Source organism: Salarias fasciatus, chromosome 2 (genome assembly GCF_902148845.1).
Source record: "Salarias fasciatus chromosome 2, fSalaFa1.1, whole genome shotgun sequence".
Taxonomy (NCBI): Eukaryota; Metazoa; Chordata; class Actinopteri; order Blenniiformes; family Blenniidae; genus Salarias; species Salarias fasciatus.
In genome coordinates, this window is record NC_043746.1 from 20749156 (window position 1) to 20769631 (window position 20476).

Here is a 20476-nt window from a genome sequence, read left to right on the forward strand (position 1 = left end):
CATGCATTTAGGGTTAATTAGTCACTGTAAATTGCCCACAGGTGTGAATGTGAGTGTGTGTGACTGTCTGTCTCTGTCCGCCCTGTGATGGACTGGTGATCTGTCCACAGAGTATCGTGAACAGGGATTGGCCGCGGCGCCCCGTGACCCTGACTGGGATAAAGGGGTTCAGAAAATGGATGGATTGATGTCATGCTGACTGCCTTCCAATGGGGTGGGTGGTTTCTGGGCGTTACAGCAAGAGAGAAAACATGTATGTGCTCATTCAGTTTTACAGCTCATGACGTTTTCAAGAACTTTTTCATATAATATATATTCTATAGTAGAAGTAGACGTCAGTTCGGAGTTGTGAATAAACAATTCTACAAAGTGGTTTTTTTTTCCTGCTTCAGGAATTTTAGTTCAAATGAGATTCAGTATATTAAACATCAATAAGTCTCGCCATCTTTTAATAATAGGTTTGAAATGGAGCACATAGTGAAGACATGCTCCAATTACTCTCCCTCGCAGCACGAGAGCAGCCGGCCTGAGCCCCGCTGCCCGAGCCCTGCTCGGTCCTGGTGGGGAACTTTCTCCTCTTGTGTTTTAACAAACTGCCTTATGTAAGCATCTGCTCAGCCACAGCAGAATGGGACCTGACATTTCAAAGCGCCAGTCCGTGTGCTTTATGAATGCACTGTGCCCAAGTTTCTACCTCGGCTCCATTCATCATGCATAACGACTGGCTGACAGAGTGAAGGCCGTCCGTCATCACCTCCAAACGCCCTCCTCCTCCTCTTCCTCCTCCTCCTCCTCCTCCTCCTCTTTCATCCACTTTTTCCTCACCGTTTCCGCCCTTCTGCGTACTGAAATGCAGCGGAGTTTCTCTTCCATCGGACAGTCCTCGGCTTAGCTTTTGCAGGGACTTGGCCTTTTCAATTGCAGAAACAACAGACAAGGCTCTCCTGCCGGGGGGGGGGGTCAGCAGACTTCTCTGCTGGGAGTCTTAAAGATGTTGAATGCGGATTTCAGGACATGTGGTGGGTTTAGATGGAAGGCTCCCCGTCGCCTCATCCATTCAGCCTACAGACAGCTTTTTTCATTGGGATTGAGTGAGGATGTTCTCACGTCATATATTTTATTGTCTGAGAGCAACATGTTAAAGTATTTCTGAGTAGCTGCGCTTAAGCCGGAGGGTGTTGGGGTTTTGGCCCGGAGCTGCACATCTGACACCCCTGCCTGAAACTGTGCACAGCTGTACGTGTAGCTCCACACAAGTGTATATTAATAATGCCATACATTGTGTTATAAGTGACTAAAACCTGCCAAAACTTCAACATAAAGGATATTCTTCTGCTAAATGACAAATTTACACATGTGTTATAAAGCTTAGAAAGCAGCAATTGCGTGGACCAGATGAGAAAAGAGTGAAACCTGAGGAGTTTGGTGATTTGTGAGGCGACAATGTGCGTTACTTACGTCCAAAGTGTCTTCATTGATCACGAGCATTCCCATGTTCTTGGTCAGTAGTTTGCAGGAATGTCCTGCAGGAAAACAGACAAGAGGAGGAAAACATCGAGTTAATGCAGAAAATACATCAGAAAATGAGAAGACTGCAAACGTAAGCGCGTAGGTTTAAAGAAGATGTTTACAAGCTTAACTGCTGTTTAATTTCTCCATAAAAATCATGTTTACTCGAGCTTCAAGAACCCACTCAGGTCAGCGACAGCTGACAAAAGACACAAGCACACGGTTCCTTGAAGGAATAAAAGGAGGAAAATCAAAACAACCAACACGTTCGGGGCGTAGCAATTAAAATGTTACTGCTCAGAGGCAGTGTCTCGGCACATGACTAATGAGTTTGGTTTACAAGAGTTTGTCAGTTTCCTGTTTTAATAGGCAGTTACAACTCTGAGTTACCCAGCATGGCTCTCTGGGGAGCGTTCCCCTCAGGTCTTGGCTGGGACAGATGCTCAGGGTCACCAGCAAGGTGGTAGAGGGAGCCTCCCATTGGGGGGGGGAAACAGAAATGTTTCACGGACCCAAACTGAAGCCTTCAGTTTAAAAGCTTTGGCTGCCTGAGAAGGCGGCCATCTGTGGCACGACCGCACGAATATTTGTGGGCTTCAACACTTTGCTTCTGTCTGGAGAGAGATTTCTGTGTCTTACGGGAGGCTGCTGCAGAGCCGCTGAATACATGGGTGGCATTTTCTGTGAGTGAAACCCAGATAAGATTATGCACAACACACACACACACACAAGCGCACACACACGCACACACACAGGAAATGAGTAAGTTTCACCTCTAGAGTCAAAACCAAACAGGGTCTGGGGTCTGCAGGATTGTTTTCTTAAGTGCAAAGGTGCAAATGTCCAGAAATGTGCCAATGTGTGGAAAATGTCTCCAGATCTCAACACTGTCTCTGTTCCCTTCCCCCTTGCTAATTCCTGCCACAGCCCTTCCGCTTAATGTGTTTTTTAAAAATTTCACCAAAGTTAAATTCCTGGGCTTTCTCCAACTCAGGCAGAACTAAACACTGTTCCCATGAGGCTTCGGGAATGTCCAACAATGACATTCATGTCTCAATAATGTGGGATGTTGCTTCAGGAGCAACAATTACAGATAATGGATGGATAACTTGCTGATGAGGAAGAATTAAGGGGCCTGAATTAAACAGCAAGTCATTATAATGGTACGTAGATATACGGTGAGGTCTGGTAACATTTGTTTACCCCTGCTTAAGGGGATGATGCCCAAAACCTGCGCAGCATTAGCGAAGCGAGCAAATGTTTCCTTTCACTGAATTCTGGCCCGTCCCGTGCGTTACCTCCACGCAGCCTCGGCACAAGCAGCAGCTCATGGAGCGTGTCCCAGAGCAAACATTTCGCTTTCCTCAGGCGGCCAGACGCACGGTTTGAGAGGAGGTACTTAACATTGGGTCATGTTGCCTCAGGCTCACGCACAAACTCAAACAATGGCTGTAAATATTTTCTGTGGATACATAAACTCAGCAGGGTCTATGTTTAACTTTCTGTGGCAAAAGTTGCATTTGGGTGGTTTCTGAAAGTTCAAAGGGTTAAAAAAAAAAAAAAAAAAAAGTGTTGGACGGACTTCATTAGTCCAAATTAGTGAAATATGCACCCTTAACCTCAGTGATGGGGATCATCTTTCACTGAAAATAATAAAAAATAAAGTCAATATTGAGCCGAGTTTTTTTAAGAGCGGCTTAGTCAAAAGGCGGAACTGTAAAATAATTCCAGTCAGCGTGAGCATCTGCTGGGATCCTTCACATCTGGGCCCAGTGGGCACAAAGGGCCGATTCAGTCGGGCTGCAGTGGCAGACGTACCTTTGATATCTATATTCCTCAATTATGTGTTGCAACGTTAGCTACATTCAAGGCTAAATCCATCTGAGGCAGTTAGATGCATATAAAACCGAGCAAATTTAATTAAAACGGTCAACCTGCATCAACATCTGCAGGTTTCAAACCTCTGGAGCAGCTGGATCTGGATGCGTGCGAGGTTCCTGCCTGTGTACATATGCATGTTATTTATTTCATGTCAGTGCAGCGAGCCCATAAATCATCTGGCATTCTGCGACAGATGCTTTCGCTGGATACGTGTGACAGAGACACATTCGGCTTGTCAGTACTTTCGCTTTCTGCGTGAAGAATGACGCGGCGGGTCTGACTGCGGCGGCTGAGAGAGTCTGGAAGGGTTTTTATCACATTCACCCGCAACTTCAGTTCAGTGCGAGTCCAAGGCCCCGATCAAGAAATAAACCCAGATCTTCTTGTATTAAGACGAATTATTTCCCATTCATCTTTAAAAAAACAGTACAATTGTTGGTATTAAAACACCAGCATGACACTTTACACGATATACACATACGCTCACCAATATTGATGGCTGTTTCCTGTTTGTCCCCGGTCAGGATCCAGATCTTGATGTCAGCCTTCATCAGAGTCTCGATGGTCTCGGGCACTTTATCCTGAAGCTTGTCCTCGATCGCCGTGGCCCCCAGGAGCTGCAGGTTCTACATGGGGAGAAGTCAGGGGGGGGTAGGAAAGAGAAAAAAGGCCAGTGTGTAGGGATCATAACAGAGGAAGGCCTTTAAAATGTCATGTGTCAGACAAGCATCTGAGCCAGGATCGTGTCACTCAGCCAGTGGTATTTTTCTCCTCATCAGCCGCTCTTGTTTATCACCCAGAAAAACCCACCGCTGGCTTAAGGGGTTTTGGATCAGTTACCGTGGTCCCGAGAGAGAGTTAGTGTGTGTGTATGTGTGTGTGTGTGTGTGTGTGTGTGTGTGTGTGTGTGTGTGCATCTATGGAAAGGATCGTTCCCACACAAACACACCCACAAAGCATGGTTGGTGTTTTTCCCAGGAAGCTCTGCGGTTCGGAGGGGCTGGTTGTGGGCTTGCATGAGCCCGTCACAAGGCCGTGGATTTGAAAAGGCCCAGGGTTAGAGGAAAGACGGGAGCCAGCGGTGGAGGAAAGGCTGTGTGAGCTACAACCTGCGCGCAGCAGGTTGAACGTCTGAGGTCTGTCGCTTCTGATCACTGCGAGAAAAACTGTGCCTGGAGACAAACGTGACGACTTTATCCACGAGGGAACTTGTTGCGGTTTATGATACAAGAACCAGGTTAACAAGATTTCAATCGATTAAGCCAAGAAGGAACTACAATACAAGATCTTGGGTAGATTTCTATTTAGTTAACATAGGGCCATCTGTTATCACTTAAGGGGAGTGTCTCCTACACAGTCAAATACCTAAAACACCGGTAGAAACACACATATTTGCATATAACTCTTGAGATCCTAATTGTCTTCTAGGACAACTCAGTAGGTAAAGGTAATAAAAGTCAGATAAGCCAACCCAGCAGTCCAAAATAAATCAATTAATTTAAACTCTAAACAAAAAGAACCTTTATTTCACCGATACTGTCAAGAATTGCATTATATGAAGTTCAAATTGTAGCAATTATTACAATAAAAATCTATACAGTGACGTAGAACAATAACAGAAGCTAAAACATGCTTTGAGGAAATTAGAATCAAAATTGTAAAATGGGCAATTAATGACAATTCAACTGATCAATTAGGCATTTTTTTCAAATGAATTTAAAAATTTTCTCACAAACTACATGATAACCCTTTCAGATTGTGGTTAGAGACATGATTTGAGGCTGTCCTTTGATAATTGACATCCTGAATCTCTTCAGTTTCATAGTGACTCCACTGCGCCCCCATGTGGCGTCACTGTGTGCAGTTTGAAGTACGGGTGGTCCCCTTAACGGCAACGACGCTCACAAGCCCCCGCAGCCGCAGCGCCACACTCCGCTCATTAAGCAATGCACTTTACATTTTCCTCTCTGAAAGCTTTTATGTTTATTTCGTGATGGATTGTCTCCATTTGTTTTGGCCGGCCGGGAGGAGCCGCGGCGAACGAGCCAAGAGCCTGATTTACAGCTGTGGCTTCCTGTGTTTGACCAACGCCACACGGACCCGGCTCCCAGAAAACCCACTGCGCCTGCTGCTGCTGAAAACATCAAACTGTCACACAAAAACCCTCAGAGCTTTCAACTTCTGTATGTACGCATGTACTGCAGTTTATGCTCGATCTAATTCCTCTGTCGAGGCCTTTTAAAATCCATGATTTGTGGAACATTTGGCATATTAACTGAAGAAAAGCTGTCTCTGCCTTGTCATGCTGACTGCATTCAGCAATAAGATGTGGGAGAAGTGAAGTTTAGAGGACATGAGACCACGGAAGCGATTTCAATCTGTGAACCGGCGAACCTTTTCGATCAGCTCGTAGCTCTCCTCCAGTTTCAGGGCTCTGTTCTGCAGGGAGGTGCAGGCTCTGTGGTGGATCTCCTGCCACTGCTGATAGGACGACTCACTGACGTCTGCCACCGCGAAGCACAGAGTGCGCAGCCCTGGAGGACAGAAAACAGCACCGCAAAACGTCATGGTTTTCTTTCACTGCTTAACATTTCAGAATGCTGATTTTACAGTTCCTCTGTAAGTCAATGTGAGGTTTTCTTCAGGCTTCATGGAGGGTCTACGGCAGTGAAAGCTGTTTGATTTGGGGATGTCTTCATGCTCTCAGTCCATACGCTCTGCTGCTCATCCCACAGGGACATGTTGTTTATTGAAGCCACACTAACTGAATGTAGATAAACAGGATGCACTTCATAGCCAAGAGGCACTGTTACGTTCAATAATCAAATCATATAAAAGTAGAAAAGTCTGTTTACCTTTCTGCTTTTCAAATCGTAAAAACTGATCTGCGATTTAGCTGGTATGATATCCACCTGATTCAAATGAAAGCTATTGTTTTTTAAAAGTTTAGTCTAAATACACACATGCTCTGTATGTGATCAGGTAAAAGTTGACAGGATTTAACAGAACATGTCTGATATCCATCCAGGATAATTTATTTGAATACAGAAGCATCTATCTTAGTAAAGAAAAGGATTATCTGGGTTCTTTGTAAAATGCTCAAAACCAAAACATCAAACATTGAGCCTTGAATATTAGATTCCTTCTCACGAAGCGGAACATTACAGTGACTGACCGTCTTCACAATCTGTCCTGAATGCTATATTTATCCTCCATACAACACCACTAATGACATTACTTTGCTTATGTGTCACAAGGGGGCAGCATTGACACAAATCACCTGGAAGTGTGTGTGTGGTGCAGTTTTCTTCCATTTCACTGCCTCCTCCAGCTATTAATGCCAAACCGTCACACTGAGACTAACTGTACTGCATCGGGGGAAAAAGGTTTGTCGGGAACAAAAACTCATTTTGCTGCTTCAGCAGAGAATCAAGTGATGATTATGAGTCGAAATAAATTAAGTTTTATATTGAAGACATCCTCAAAGATGTTTCCTTTTCGGCCGACAGGGGGCGGCATTCGTCCACTCACCCTCAGTTGCAAACTGCTCCAGGTGCTTCAGGGTGATCTCTTTGTACCTCGAGCTGTCTGCCAGACGGTCATAGATCACTGTGTCCTGAGGGGAAAGCAACACTGGCCGGTTACTGACACCCGGAAAGGAGGAAAGGGAAGCTGCGTTTCACTGCTGATGGAGTTCAGAGCTGGATCCGGACTCACAAACTGCTTCCAAATAGTAACATGAGCTGACTGAATATACGAGAAATGCACCCGAATCCTGTCATTCTGTTGTGATCTTGTATTAGAGTCACACATGTGATCATCTTTAACATATACTGTATATACATTTTGTAAATTCAGCAATTTTTAATCTGAAATAATACACAAATTAAAATACAATTATGAACACTACCATTCTTACATTAAGAACTTTAATTAGTTCTTTTTTTTTTATCAATTTAATCTGTTACTCTGGCAAATGAAAAGACAGAAATAGATTAAATAATAAGTGTACATAACCAAGGTCTTGTTTAATAATCCTAAATTACACATTCATACATGTTAATACAATTAATGGAATTAAAGCCACCGCATAGAAGCATAGGTCAGTTTATTAGGTGCAAATCGAATGTGATCCAGTAAAACAAATCTGCTGTACATCTGACTTCAGTGAATCATAAACTCTGTTGGGAAAAACAGGAACTTTAATCACTGGGGTGCAGAGGGAGGGGCTGCTGCAGCAGAAGGCACTGCATATGACAGCGGCCCTCACACTGCGCCCTCCTTCCTATTTCAAACTGGGTCCATCTTAAAAAACAACGTGATGAAACACAGTCCGGTTCTACGCTACTGCAAACGACAACTACAATAATAAACAGGTTTGCCTGAAGGTTTTTTCAAACAGTCTCAAGCCAAGCTGAGCATCATGACTGTTGCAGCGGCAGGATTTATGGCAGAGCTACTGAGCTGGATCACATTAGGCCCTTCAAGTGTATCAAGTTGTGTTACTGTGAAATGAAGCTTGTCTCCAAGTTTTATAAGCTGTGTTCCTTCGTGTTCATCCTAACGTGTGTGTGTGTGTGTCTGTGTGTGCATATGTGAAATGGCAACGCTTCGTCCTGCTGCTCTCGGAAAAGACTTCCTCACACGAGAAAACGGGCTGTGTGTGTGTGTGTGTGTGTGTGTGTGTAGACGATGGTGACGGACTGTCACGCGTTGCCATGGAGAGAGACAGACACTCACGGCGCCTTTGCAGTAAAGGCGGATCTTCCCAGATGGGGTGCGCATGATGACTGACATCCTCTTCCTCACACTAGGAGACAAAACAGCAGAGAGAGCGAGAGAGTGTGGGGGGGGGGGGGGGGGGGGGGGGGGAGAGAGAAAGAGTGAAAGCAAGTGAGAGATTTCGCATTACAAGGTGTTGCAGCAAATTACAGCATGCTGCATGAGCGCACGACTGCTGAAAATTAGAACTCCAAAAGGTGAGGGACGTATCAGGCGGTAGACACGTCAGTAATTGGTGCAAATCATGTGAGAATAATGAGACGTCAACAGGTTCTTTGAGGATCAAACAGTGAATGTTATTTCTATGCACACCTTGATCCAGGCAGGCAGTGATTTGTTGCATTAATGTCGTGGACTATAATTAAAGAATTACCTTGTGAACTCCAGCACATGAAGCAGTTCGTACTTTTCTTCCGTTCCAAGCTAAAGCAAAGAAACACGCAAGTTAACAATCCACAAAGGAAACACCTCAGCCTCAATGTTTTGAAGAAAAGGGGGGGGTTATGTTACGTAGCACAAGCCAATCCTGCAACCCTCCTCCAATCAGCTGTAATTGCACTTTAAATGTGTTTATCAGTTGCCTGCAAAGAGCTGATGGGGACAGAATAACAAGGTAAAATTCAATTAGCTCCCTTAATTGCAGAGACAGCCAGGTACAAGACAGAGTGATTAAGTAGATGCTGAGAGCTTTGAAAGGTCTAATGAAGATAAAGAAATTGGACGGCTGTCGAGGAGACGAGATGTTCTGACCAGGAAGGAGGGAGAGAAAAAAAATAAAAGAACAGAAATGGTTCTGGCCTTTCCTCTTCGGGCTCTTAAAGTGCAATCATCAGGTTAGCCAATTAAGGAAACAGCAGGAAGGCTGACCCGAGCTTTAGAGAGGACACGGTGCCTCGGCTCACGATAGCAGCACGGCAGATGTGAAATTTTCTATTGTCGTGATCCACGGGAATAAAAGCAGGTCTTCTTGTTAGAATTTTTGTTTTTGAGTTTTTGTGTGTGTGCAATGTGGAAAATATGAATTACTGAATTCATTGCACACAGCTAATCTTGAATATGTCGTTGCTATCAGCAGTTGTTTAGCTTCATAAATATTGAAAACAAGAAGAAGCAGAGGGCCAAACTGCAAAGGAACAAAAACTACCAGAACTTCTTAATCCCTGAATATGAATATATAACGCCACTTAATGATGAATTTATTAAAAGACTGATGCACCGCAAAAGTGTCCAATTTTTCAAGGATTCATGTGGAACAAATTGTGGATGAGATGCAATGATTTCCTGTGATCTCCACGGATTGTCTGGTAGTTACTTACGAGTTATTAAAGTAGATTTTCAAACTACTTTTTTTTTATGATTACTTTCTTGGGAGTCAAACAAACCCATTTAAACAAGGTTCTAAATCTGGTCCAGTTTTTAAGATCTGAATTTGATATCAATAATCACATTTATAGACTTTTGCAAATTCAGTGGCAAATAAAATGGATGAAGAGTCCCACACACAGCTCGCTGTGTTTGAAAATGAACTGAAGAACACATATTTCGGTCAATGCAGGACAGAACATGCAAACTAAACACAGAAAGGTCCCAGGTTCCTCCTGCGATGAGGCGAGAGAGCCTCTAACCCAATGTTCAGACTCATGGCTGCATCTCCAACCGTATTAATTTAATAAATGTGCTTAAAGAAAGGTCAAGTTTTGAACTGGAGGGAGAGAGTGCGGACTGTTTTCTAAACATGGCCTTTCAGTTGTTCAGCCCTTCAGCTCACAAAGTGAGGCATCCTACAATTTGGTTAAAACTTTGTCTTGTTTGAGGTTATATAACATCATAATCGTGTAAATCAGACAGATTAAATGGGCTCATTTATCAGTAGAACAGCTTTCAAGCCCTTCATATCTACAAACTTACCATTTCCACAATGACGCTGTCAGGAGTTCTACCTGAAAACACGAAGCCGAGGTTCCGTGCGGCTCTCACCAGTGCGCCCTCGTCTGTGAAGCAAACACAGAAATGTTAGGGGGAGAGTAAACCTGCCGAACACACGGCTGAGAGCCTCTCGGTTTAAATGAATCCTGACCTGACATTTATGATGGGAGCCGCATGTGATACACAAACCTGGTTTGTTTTGACACATTTTCAGAGTGAGGGCAGTGACTGAAAGCTGCGACCAGGTAACCTGTGCTGCAGCTTGAATGCGGCTGCTGCAGGGCGGAAAAAAAAAGCTTTGCTTTTTTTTTTTTTTTACAGTTCAGTAAACTAGCTTTCTTTTTTCAGACATTCCCCACGCAGCTTCAAACCCCAGAGCACCAGAGGACCATGAGTGTCCTGAGGAATCGGGCAAAACAAGCCGCGTCTCTCCAACAGATGAAGGCCAGAGTGTATGTATTTATTAAAACCATCTTTCCATTTCTGTCATTTCAAATGGCTGACACTCGATAAGTCAGAAATGGTGCTTCATAGTGGCTAAAGCACTAAAATATCCTCAGACAGCCCTTTGTTTCAATTCAGGGCCCACATACAGTCAAATGCCATGTGAGGTGACACAATGAGGAAAACAGTAGCATAAAAGACTCAAACTATTGTAAAAAATCATGAGTACACTGTAGAAATGTTCACATTTAACGAAGAGCAGTTAGAGTTTGCAAAGTCTTTCGTGGGTTGCAAAGTTCAACAGGCTAGATGTGTAAAACCCAGATAAAGGGTGTGCCATTTGCATGAGTTACAAATAATGGAAACATGTTTCTATTTAGCGAATGGATGTAAAGCATGATTTTAAAATGCAATGCTTTAAAAAAGTTATGCTTGGTTTTGTTACTGTTAATGTGAGACGTGGTCATTTTCTAGAGTTGCAGATCCTGTTGAAGGGAACGTATGACTGACAGCTGTCTCGGTGTGTTACATTCAGCGGGGAAACTGATAGACTGAGGGATCAGGGTGAGGCTCCAAGAATCAAAGTGACAGACACCATGCATTCTGTAAACAGGAGATTTGATTTTATATTACCATTCCTGGCATTCCTCCCCTGCTGTTCTGATTATATAAAATGCCTTTCATAAAATGCTGGTGCCTGAAGGCTGCGGGGATGCGTTTCATGTACTCGGGCTACACAGGTCACCAGATAGAAAATTAAACACTACAACGAAGAGGAGTATCAAGGGCACAGAGGATCGCACATGCAAAGCACCTGCACCCGGGTCAAGTCAGAGCCGCAGCACCAGCAGTTTATCACCGCCGCTTTCAGACCCGCGCCGTTGGACCCGCGGCGCTCGGCGGCCGGGGCAGCAGCAGTTCGGACTAACGAAGAAAAGCCGCTGAGCATCGTGTACGAGCAGAAGAAGCCGGCGTTTCTGCAAATTTGACACTTGCGCCACGGAAGGCCGACAACTGTTGCAGGAGCCGAGTCTCTTCTATTTTTAGCTGCAGCTACAGACGAGAGCTCGCGCTGTGCCACTGGGGTCTCAATTTACACGCTGGCTGGCAGAATCACGTGCGTGTGAACATTGTGCGAGGTTCGTGTGCACAATTGTGTTGGAAGTCATTTTGGATTGTGTACCTCTGAGACTGCAATTGTGATTTGCATCATAAAGCCACGAGATAATTTAATAATGTAGCACCAGGAAAAACTACACACCTGCAGGTCACTCGCACTTTAAGGCTTGAAAGCTTTAAACACACACTTTTTTAAGGATTTGAAAAAAAAAAAAAAAAAAAAAAGCAGCATTTCTGTGGTTTCTCTACCAGTTTTCATCATTGAAGTTATTTAGCCACGGCAGAATAATAACGTTCCCGGGCTGTAACGTGCGAACACTCATCCCACTGGTTTAATACCAGCACAGCGTGATTTATACCCGGAGGCTTTTAATCTAGCAGAGGGTGTGAGGTACCTGGAGATGCTGCCTGGTAGGTGATTTTTCCATCCATGCGCTCTGGGACTGCAGTGTGACAGATGGCCATCATGGTCATGAACTCCAGGATAACAGCAGCTGTGGGCTACACCGGGAGGAGAGGGCACCGTGACTTTTAATGTTCTTTAATAAAACATGGAGCAGAAGCACAACAAGCAGAAGGACCTTGGCGATACTGTAAGTGGAGAGCGATCAAGGGCAGAGTGTAAATACTGAAAACACGCGACGATCGGCCTACTTGAACATGAAACTCTTTGAATGCAGTAAATTCACAGTTTGGGTTGTTCTCATTCATTTACTGAAGAAAAAAAATCCATTGTTTGTTTGTGGATAAACCAAAATGGCTTTTTATTTCAATAAATAGAGGATTTCGACACCAATCGAGCAACAACATGTATTAAAAAAAAATAACACCTTCAAACCTTTTGACTAATAAAAACAATATTCTCGTAATTGCAGTAAAATGGCTTCAGGAATGTCCACAATGGTCTACATTATAATTTCCATTTTATTGATAATCAATTACAGAAACAAAACATAATAAGTACTGAAAATGGAAAAGGTGGAACATCAAAACCCAGGATTATGATATTTAAGAATAATGTAGGCTATCTGAAATACCCAGTTATTTCTTTTTAATTTACATAAAATTACTGATTATTAAGTAGTTGTACATTATGTAGTATATTTAGTATTGGGATTCATAATTGATTGAGGAATCACTTGCAACGTCCAACAGAATTATTGGGGATTTTAGGCTGGCCACTGACAAGGGATGATTTTGTTGAAGGCAAAGCATTGGAAACCTTTTTTTTTTTTTTTGCATATTTGGAAGAATTCCTCCCTCCATTATGGAGACACACAATGATATTGAATTTAACTGAAAACATCAGAAAATTGACTCCAGTCCATTGTGGATACAACATCACTTTCTAAGAATCACACTTGAGCCTAATTATTCATTACGGCCATAAAATGTAAGAATAATAGTATCTAAGCAGCCATTAAAGTCTCCGTGTTGATCCACAGTCAGTCTGAGGTGTGTCACTCTCTGAAATTAATCTGGCTTCAGCTCTCACTGCTCAAGTTTGGCCAGACAAACGACAGCTGGTCAAGAGCCAAAAGGATTCCACATAACTTGTCAGCAGCTGACAGACACACTGCTTTTTCGGCCAATACAAATTTGATTTAGTCAAGGGAAAAAAACACACACGCGCACACACTCACACACACACACACACAGCCTAACCTATATTCTGAGGGCTTTTGTCTTTAATGAGGGAAACAGTATGACTAAGTTGCCACGGGGTCGACTCAGACAGGCATCTGCTGAGGCTCCTGTCTGAGGCTCCAGGACCACCAGCTTGTAGTCACTGACCACAGCTGAGGCAGAGATATCAGCGCCCGCAGCTCGACAACAGGACTGAATAATGCAGCGGCGGCACCAACGGCGCTCCGGCTGCGGATCCGAACAATGAGCTCAATGGCAGACGAGCCAGATATATTCTGAGCGAACACGGCTCTCGCAAATCTGTAGTCATTCTGAAAATACACAGCAGATCTGAGAGATATATTTATCTGCCTTTTGAAGTATTGTTAAGGTCTTACAAACACCCCCTGCTATAAAAAGATTACCGAAAACAGCCTCTGTCACTCCGCCGCTCAGGCAGAATGTGTGCTTTCTCAAAGTACCGTCGACTGTGTTGTTTCTGTCGGTGGTGGACGCCGTGATGAGAGGACCCGGGAACAAAGGAGCAAATGATGAATGGAGGGGGAGGAGGAGCGAATCAAAGGGCTTCTGGTAAATTAAAATACACAGAGTCAATTACAGTCCAGGTGGCTGCGAGAGTCTCCTCTGTATCCGGGCAGCATGCTAATCTGGTCTGAGATGACAGGTATCCTCTGAAGGACATGTCAGGGTGTGTGTGTGTGTATTTTTACACCGACAGTGAGTTCACGTTGTTAAACTATTATCCCTTCTTTACTGACTATCAAAAGGTCTCATTTAGTTTTTTCACTGGTTAAAATTACAGTTAAATGTACTTTTGAATAGATTTATAGACGATCGCTTCCCATTTGGCATCTGCGTGCTGTTTTCAGTCGGCCAGTCTGGCCTAATGATGACAAGACTCAAGTAAATAAAAGCCTGCAGTCATTGTGCGAAGCCAAGAAGCGAAGGAGCCAACCAGCACTCATAAATTACTTCTGTTTTCCCAAATTTAACACACAGGACACTGTGTGTTAATTACTGGCTTTAAAGGGATTTTTAGGGCAGCTTTGTTTTTCTTCTGATTGTACAAGGTATTAAGCGTCCAATGTGCCAAGGTAGAGCACACCCTGGATGATCACCAGGTAAAAACTGAGAAAGAAAAACACACACACTCACAATCACGTCATACTTCTGCCTCGAGTTCCGATTCATTGAGAGCTGTCAGAGTAATAGAGGCACATTCGTGTGTGAGACAACTGAGGGCGGTGGGACCCTCGACAGGCTCTCCGAACTTTGCTCTGACGGCAACAATTAGATGTGACAGTTAATCCTGCGCTGGCCGCACTGCCAGCGATCACACCCACACTGACTGCTGGGAAACCTGTGACAGACGCTCATCACTTCGGACGTGGCCAGTGTGGAAAGAGCGGACGGGTCGGGTCGGGGGGGGGGGGACAAAAAAAACGGGACGGAGAACCCCGGCGTGCGAGCAAAACAAACTCCCACTGCAGCTCTGCAGGCGGAGAACATGTCCAGTGACTCAAGAGAACATGAAAAGCAGCCGGAGGGGATGTTTATTTTTGTCGGCACTATTAATTCCCCTCTTCTCTAGACCGCCGTCCCCTTCAACACAGTATCAACATTACGCCTACAAACAGCCAGCAGCCACGCAACACTGTGGTTAATGATCAGGGTAGTGAGGAGGTGCGCCCTGATGGTCATGAGTGTTTATGTTGTGAGGAAATTGGGACTTGAATGAAATGTGTTGCTTTATTCTGATATCAGGACTTCTGTATGATGGGTAAAATCAATATTATTACCCATCTTCTGATCATGGCGCCTGTTGGTGGAGGATATACGTGTTCATTAGCAATTGACCGCTACGTTCACAAAATATGAGCATCAAGATTTTGGATATTACAAAGTTCAGATTCAGATCTTCTCCAAAAGTGCAGTTGTTTCACGATGCAGTGACTAGTGTAGAAAAAGAGATGAACCAGAGAGTCGCAGGTGGCAAAGGCTCATTGATACATGGAGGCCTCAACTCGCAACTTAAAGGATTTCAAAGGGGCAGCTGCGGCTCAGCTGGTGGAGCAGGTCTGATCCTCCATCTCGCTCCATCCGTGTGTCCTCGGGCAATGCGCCGCTGCTGTTGGTGTGTGAACGTTACTAGGATTCACATCAGTGTTACGATGTTAAGAGACGACCACCATCAACAGAGTATTAGTCTGATTATTAATGATCAAGCATCACCACCAGAGATGCAATGAGATTGTGGTTTCAAAACAGCGGTTGTTCCTGCACCATAATTAGAAAGTGGGCGAGATGATATCAATACGAAGCTGAAGCAAATCTGAGAGCGACTCAACGTGCGGAGAGATTCTGCTGTCATAACAAAGCAAATATCACAGAGGGATTACGGCTCTCCCTGGGCGGCGCTACTGTATGTAATTAAATGTGACATTCCGCCTCCCCCACATGGAGCTGCAGCCGAGTGACTCAAACAGCCAATCCATCACGTTCTAACGCGACCACAGGTGGCCGCCGCCGCTTCTTTTCCACAAAACACAAACACATTCGACCGCCTGCGTTTTGGAAAAGATCGTATTACCCCACAATCACTGGCGGTCCCCTGACAGTCTCAGATCGGTGAATGAATGAAGCCGGTCTCGATTTTGCGAACCACCGAAGCATCGTATGCTGACGTGTGTATATATTTTGTAGGGTGTTCCACCACATCCTCTGGAGAATGTACAACAGTGGCTTTAAATTTGTCAAAACTTGTATTTTCTTGGAGGGAGAAAAAGATGAATGTCATACAAAATTGGAGATTTTCCATTAATAGAAAAACACAATACAGAGGCCAACACAATGTATGCAAAACGGCAAAATGGACATAATGTGACGCTCACAATTACGTTCAGAAACCTTCTTAATTTAGTCCAGTTGCTGCAGGCAGACAGCGGGGATCCGCGGCAGTACTTACGTGATTACTTTGGAGGTTTTCCAGTAAGCTCGGGTCATTAAATCCAGCCTCGTCCGACGAGTGTGTGCTGTGCCTGGAAAGAAGGGACGCGGAAGTCAAAACAAGAGAACACACTAACACACACACACACACACACACACACACACACACACACACACACACACTCTTCACAGCAACACCGAACAGCAGACAGCCCGGTAAAAACATGCTGTCCGGAGACTGGGGCGAGACCGAGTGAAGAGAAAATTATCTGCATCATGATCGTATCGTCGGGTAACAACAACTCGACAGCAGCTGTGCGTTACTTTTGTGCACTTAAAGATCCTCAAAGGCTGCGTGGAATATTGGCTTTTACTCCAGCTTTAAAGGAACATTAAATTAAACACGAAATCAAATCATGGTAGCAAATCTAAGACTGAAACAAGCATTTGCTTTAGTTTTACCACATATTTATGTATAAACAAACTATACCCATTATAGTTTACAAAGTCAATTCAGCTCCATGAAGGATTTCTTCACTTTAAACCGTATTCCAAACAAAACAAATTACCAAAGAACAGTGATACCATAGAAGGCAAACTACAATCTGACAAGCTAGAATCAATTCAAATTTGCCAAGTTTAATTGAAAAAAAAATAAATAAAGAAAGCAGAATATGATTCTGAATTCATTAGATGCGAGTAAAACAAATGACTTGCAATCCAAACAAGAGATTAAAATATGGCTCATTTGTATGAATTCCTATAAAAAGATTTACATTAATCCGTTACTGATCTCTTTACAGCTTGGAGTGAAACAACTGATCAGAAAGGAGACGGACACGGAGATGATGTGCTGAAAAACACTGAAACCTCCGCTCGCCAGCTTCCATTCACCCATTGTGACCATTTCTGGCACAGATGTCATCAGTGTGTTCACCAGTTACTGTAAATTCCTGCATACTTTGATTAAATCAAAGGTGCAACCACAGTTTGTCAATGACCGATGCATTCAAAATGTCACAATTTGGCCCTGAAGTGTCCTGAGCAGATACAGAGGAGAGCTTAGTAAACGTTTTGAAACTCAATTTTATGTACCTGCAGACTTCCTTAATCACATTTGTGTGGAGCTCCGATCACAGCTCGATCATTTCCTAATACAGACTTTTGAAAAATATGCATTTGAGCTTTGATCGACACTATAGTAATAGAGTAACTCTAAATGAAATTACTTTGAGTGTGGGAGTACCTAATCAAATGCTGACCAAGTGTTTTCAACGTTTTTTGTTTGTTTTTTTTAGCTGAAGCTACTTGCAAAGAGCGTGGCGGTCTGGAGCGGATGTCAAGCTAGTAATAGCATAGTGAGTGCTGCGTGCTCCCAGTATTGACATCTGTTGAGTGAAGTATTAACCACAACGCAGGCAGAATGCAAATGCCGGCTCCCCTGGGCGTCAATAATATGATTTACAGTGCGACTGTTCGGGATTCTGTCTGAGCTGGCACAAGCAGATCATTCCTCCGAGAAAGAAATGTCCAAAAACGGGACATCATTATTATTTCACGATGCACAAAGAATCCATGCTCATACATTTATTCACAATCCTGTTTATATATCATATTCTCCTTGGTCATTCCCATTAATAATAGATGGCGCCCCCCTTTGCTTGGGAAAAAGGAAAAGAAAAAAACAATGCATGAGGAAGTGTGCACAGGGACAGCAGACAGGCTGAATATCTGGCAGACAAATGAGACCGCAGTACTCATCCATTAATCAAACCAAAGCCTAATAAATGGCTGGAATCACAATTAATCTCTCATACTTGCACCAGAAATACATTTTGTTTTTGGCAAGATGCAAAATAACGGCACGCCATAAATTCTGTTAGAAATACAAAGAAAAGAAGTGTATTTCTCAATGACAACAAAAGACCATGTTCTACTGGAGAAAATCACAATTTGGACAGCAAAAAGGAAAGACTTTTTTTCCCCCCATCCCTTTAAGAGTGGCTTTGGGCAGTGATTTTTGTATGTAGCCACCAGCCGCTCACTGGCTGTCCAGCGCCGATCGATTCATGATTCCGTGATAAATAGAGACCAATAGATCAGGCGGACAGCAGCTTTGTCCACAGCACTGGGGTTTGATAGAAACGTTACAGAGGCTGCCATTAGCAACCGTAAGTCTTTATAATCCCACAGGATATGCTGTTGAGATCCCAGCGAGCCAACCGGGGAGCTGGCTAGTAAAGCTTCCATCTCCCGCACAGAAAATGGAGGTTTGGAGGGAAGGGATTAATGGGAGGGAAGACAGCTGTGCAATTAAACGGCAGGGCTGGTGTCAATATTCTCTTAAAATTGCATCAATGCGTTGGAGGTTAAAGAGATTCATCACACTTCCAGGGCTTAGGATAATATCTCACTGAGGAATCGGAACACAGTTCAGACGTGTGAATGCTTCAACATTAACCCAATAGCTCCAAGAACTGAGTTTGCAAAAAAAAAAACAAAAACAAAACATTACACTCATTTTGAAAACAGCAGATTTGTAAATGTATACCAGACATGAAGACATGGGGGAATCCTGCAAAAACAATGCATGCACAACATCTTCATCATAGATAATCTATAACGGGCGTCAAACTGGTCTGAAATTGCTTTCAGGAAGGTGCAATCAAATCTTCTTGTTTCATGATTTCTGCAGCCTGAAGTGTGGATGTTAGTTGCATCAATTCACTACAACAGTATGGATTTGATTAAATATGCAGTTATAGGTCTGTATTTTTTGTTTGTTTTTGGTCTATTGGTCTTACTTAATGTGGACTGCATGAACAGAAATTGTAACGATGGCCAGTCATAAAAAAACCTGCCAATAATGTAGTAACTTTAGCATCAGCATCCATTAAAAAAGAAACAACTCCTGCTGAAAACACAATAATGCATCAACTGAATTTCTTGGTTTTCTGTGCTTCTGACTAATAGGTAGTCAGACTCAAAGTAAATGTTAGTTGTTGAGACAGTGGATAAAAAGGAGAGACATAATTTGTTCTTTCACATTTTTACACTTTGAAACATCGTCTCACTTTTGGCTCCATATGTTTGACGCCCCTGACCTCAAGTGCCACCAACACTCCCAAATCATTTAGAACGGAGGAGTCTCTGAACCTCCAGCAGTGGCGGAGCGCTCCGTGTGGATTGCCATTGCGAGGCTTGGTAGGGAGGATGCTCAGTTATTGGCTATCTGCCAGCACACGGAGGCCCGGTCACTATGGGAACCAGAGTGCTGGCTGTTCAGTCAATAACCCGGGATCTGCTCCAGATCAAACCCGTGACTCAACATGCCGTCCTGCTCCGGCGAGGCCGAGGAAATTAACTCGCACCAGAGACTTTTAGAGGATCTCACCGGGGATTCATAACACTTGTTTTAAAAAAAAGAACCAAAATTTAAATGACACTCAGATTGTAATTCTAAATATTTCATCCACCACCAAAATACTCTCATCAATCATTCAGCGGCTGCTGTGTCTCTAACCTATGTTGTGGATAAATAAAGCATCTAACCCAGTTTTCCACAGAGGAGAAACAGCAATATCAGAGACATGCTTTCAAGAAAGCTGGCAGATTCCAGAATCAACATTTTGGCGTAATAGGCATCAACAAACAGGCTCAAATCTCCCATGCAAAATAGATGAGACACACCCATGCTGTTACTGCAGGTCTCAAAACTACAGCAGATGGATTCAGGGAGCAGGACTGAGTGAGTACGAGTGTAGCTGCGACCTCCGGAGTTAGTTTCATGTGAACATACCAAGCTGCACAACTTCAGCCTCAACACAACATACGGTGAAACACACTCCTCCGCCAAGCCTGCTCACGTCTGTTAGGAAGCCACAGTATTCTGTCATCCTCAGATATATACAGTTTGGAGCTCACATCAACAGGTATACAGGTATACAACAGCCACAGTCACACACACGTCCCGGGAGGACTGAACGCACAAGGGAAAAGAAAACACACACACACGCACTGAGGTATTGTGCTCAAAGTCACGAGTTCCACGAAGCAAGGCAGCACTGATACATCACAAAAAGCCAAGAGCGCAAAAGAAACACAGAAGAGAGGGAAAAAAAACAACAACAATCATGGTCATTTCACACCCATCATCTTACCAGTCGTCCTCTGTAAAACTACCCTCCTCAGGCTCAGGGACGTGACTGTTGAGGCGAAGGTG

At 43.7% G+C, this 20476-nt stretch overlaps 1 protein-coding gene across 7 annotated transcripts in view; it reads right to left on the bottom strand.

Annotated features, from left to right (window-relative positions):
- Positions 1 to 20476, bottom strand: part of atp8a1 (ATPase phospholipid transporting 8A1) — a 91431-nt gene that overhangs the window by 30913 nt on the left and 40042 nt on the right. For 5 of the 7 annotated variants that reach the window (XM_030115219.1, XM_030115211.1, XM_030115199.1 and 2 more), the window contains 10 exons: positions 20415 to 20459; positions 16274 to 16346; positions 12057 to 12162; positions 10081 to 10163; positions 8546 to 8595; positions 8131 to 8200; positions 6922 to 7006; positions 5785 to 5924; positions 3878 to 4016; positions 1459 to 1523 (listed from right to left, as the gene is read on the bottom strand). In XM_030115219.1, the coding sequence (XP_029971079.1) occupies positions 1459 to 1523; positions 3878 to 4016; positions 5785 to 5924; positions 6922 to 7006; positions 8131 to 8200; positions 8546 to 8595; positions 10081 to 10163; positions 12057 to 12162; positions 16274 to 16346; positions 20415 to 20459 (856 nt within the window). The remainder of the gene's footprint in view (positions 1 to 1458; positions 1524 to 3877; positions 4017 to 5784; positions 5925 to 6921; positions 7007 to 8130; positions 8201 to 8545; positions 8596 to 10080; positions 10164 to 12056; positions 12163 to 16273; positions 16347 to 20414; positions 20460 to 20476) is intronic. The other 2 variants (XM_030115227.1, XM_030115236.1) reach the window with 1 other exon arrangement.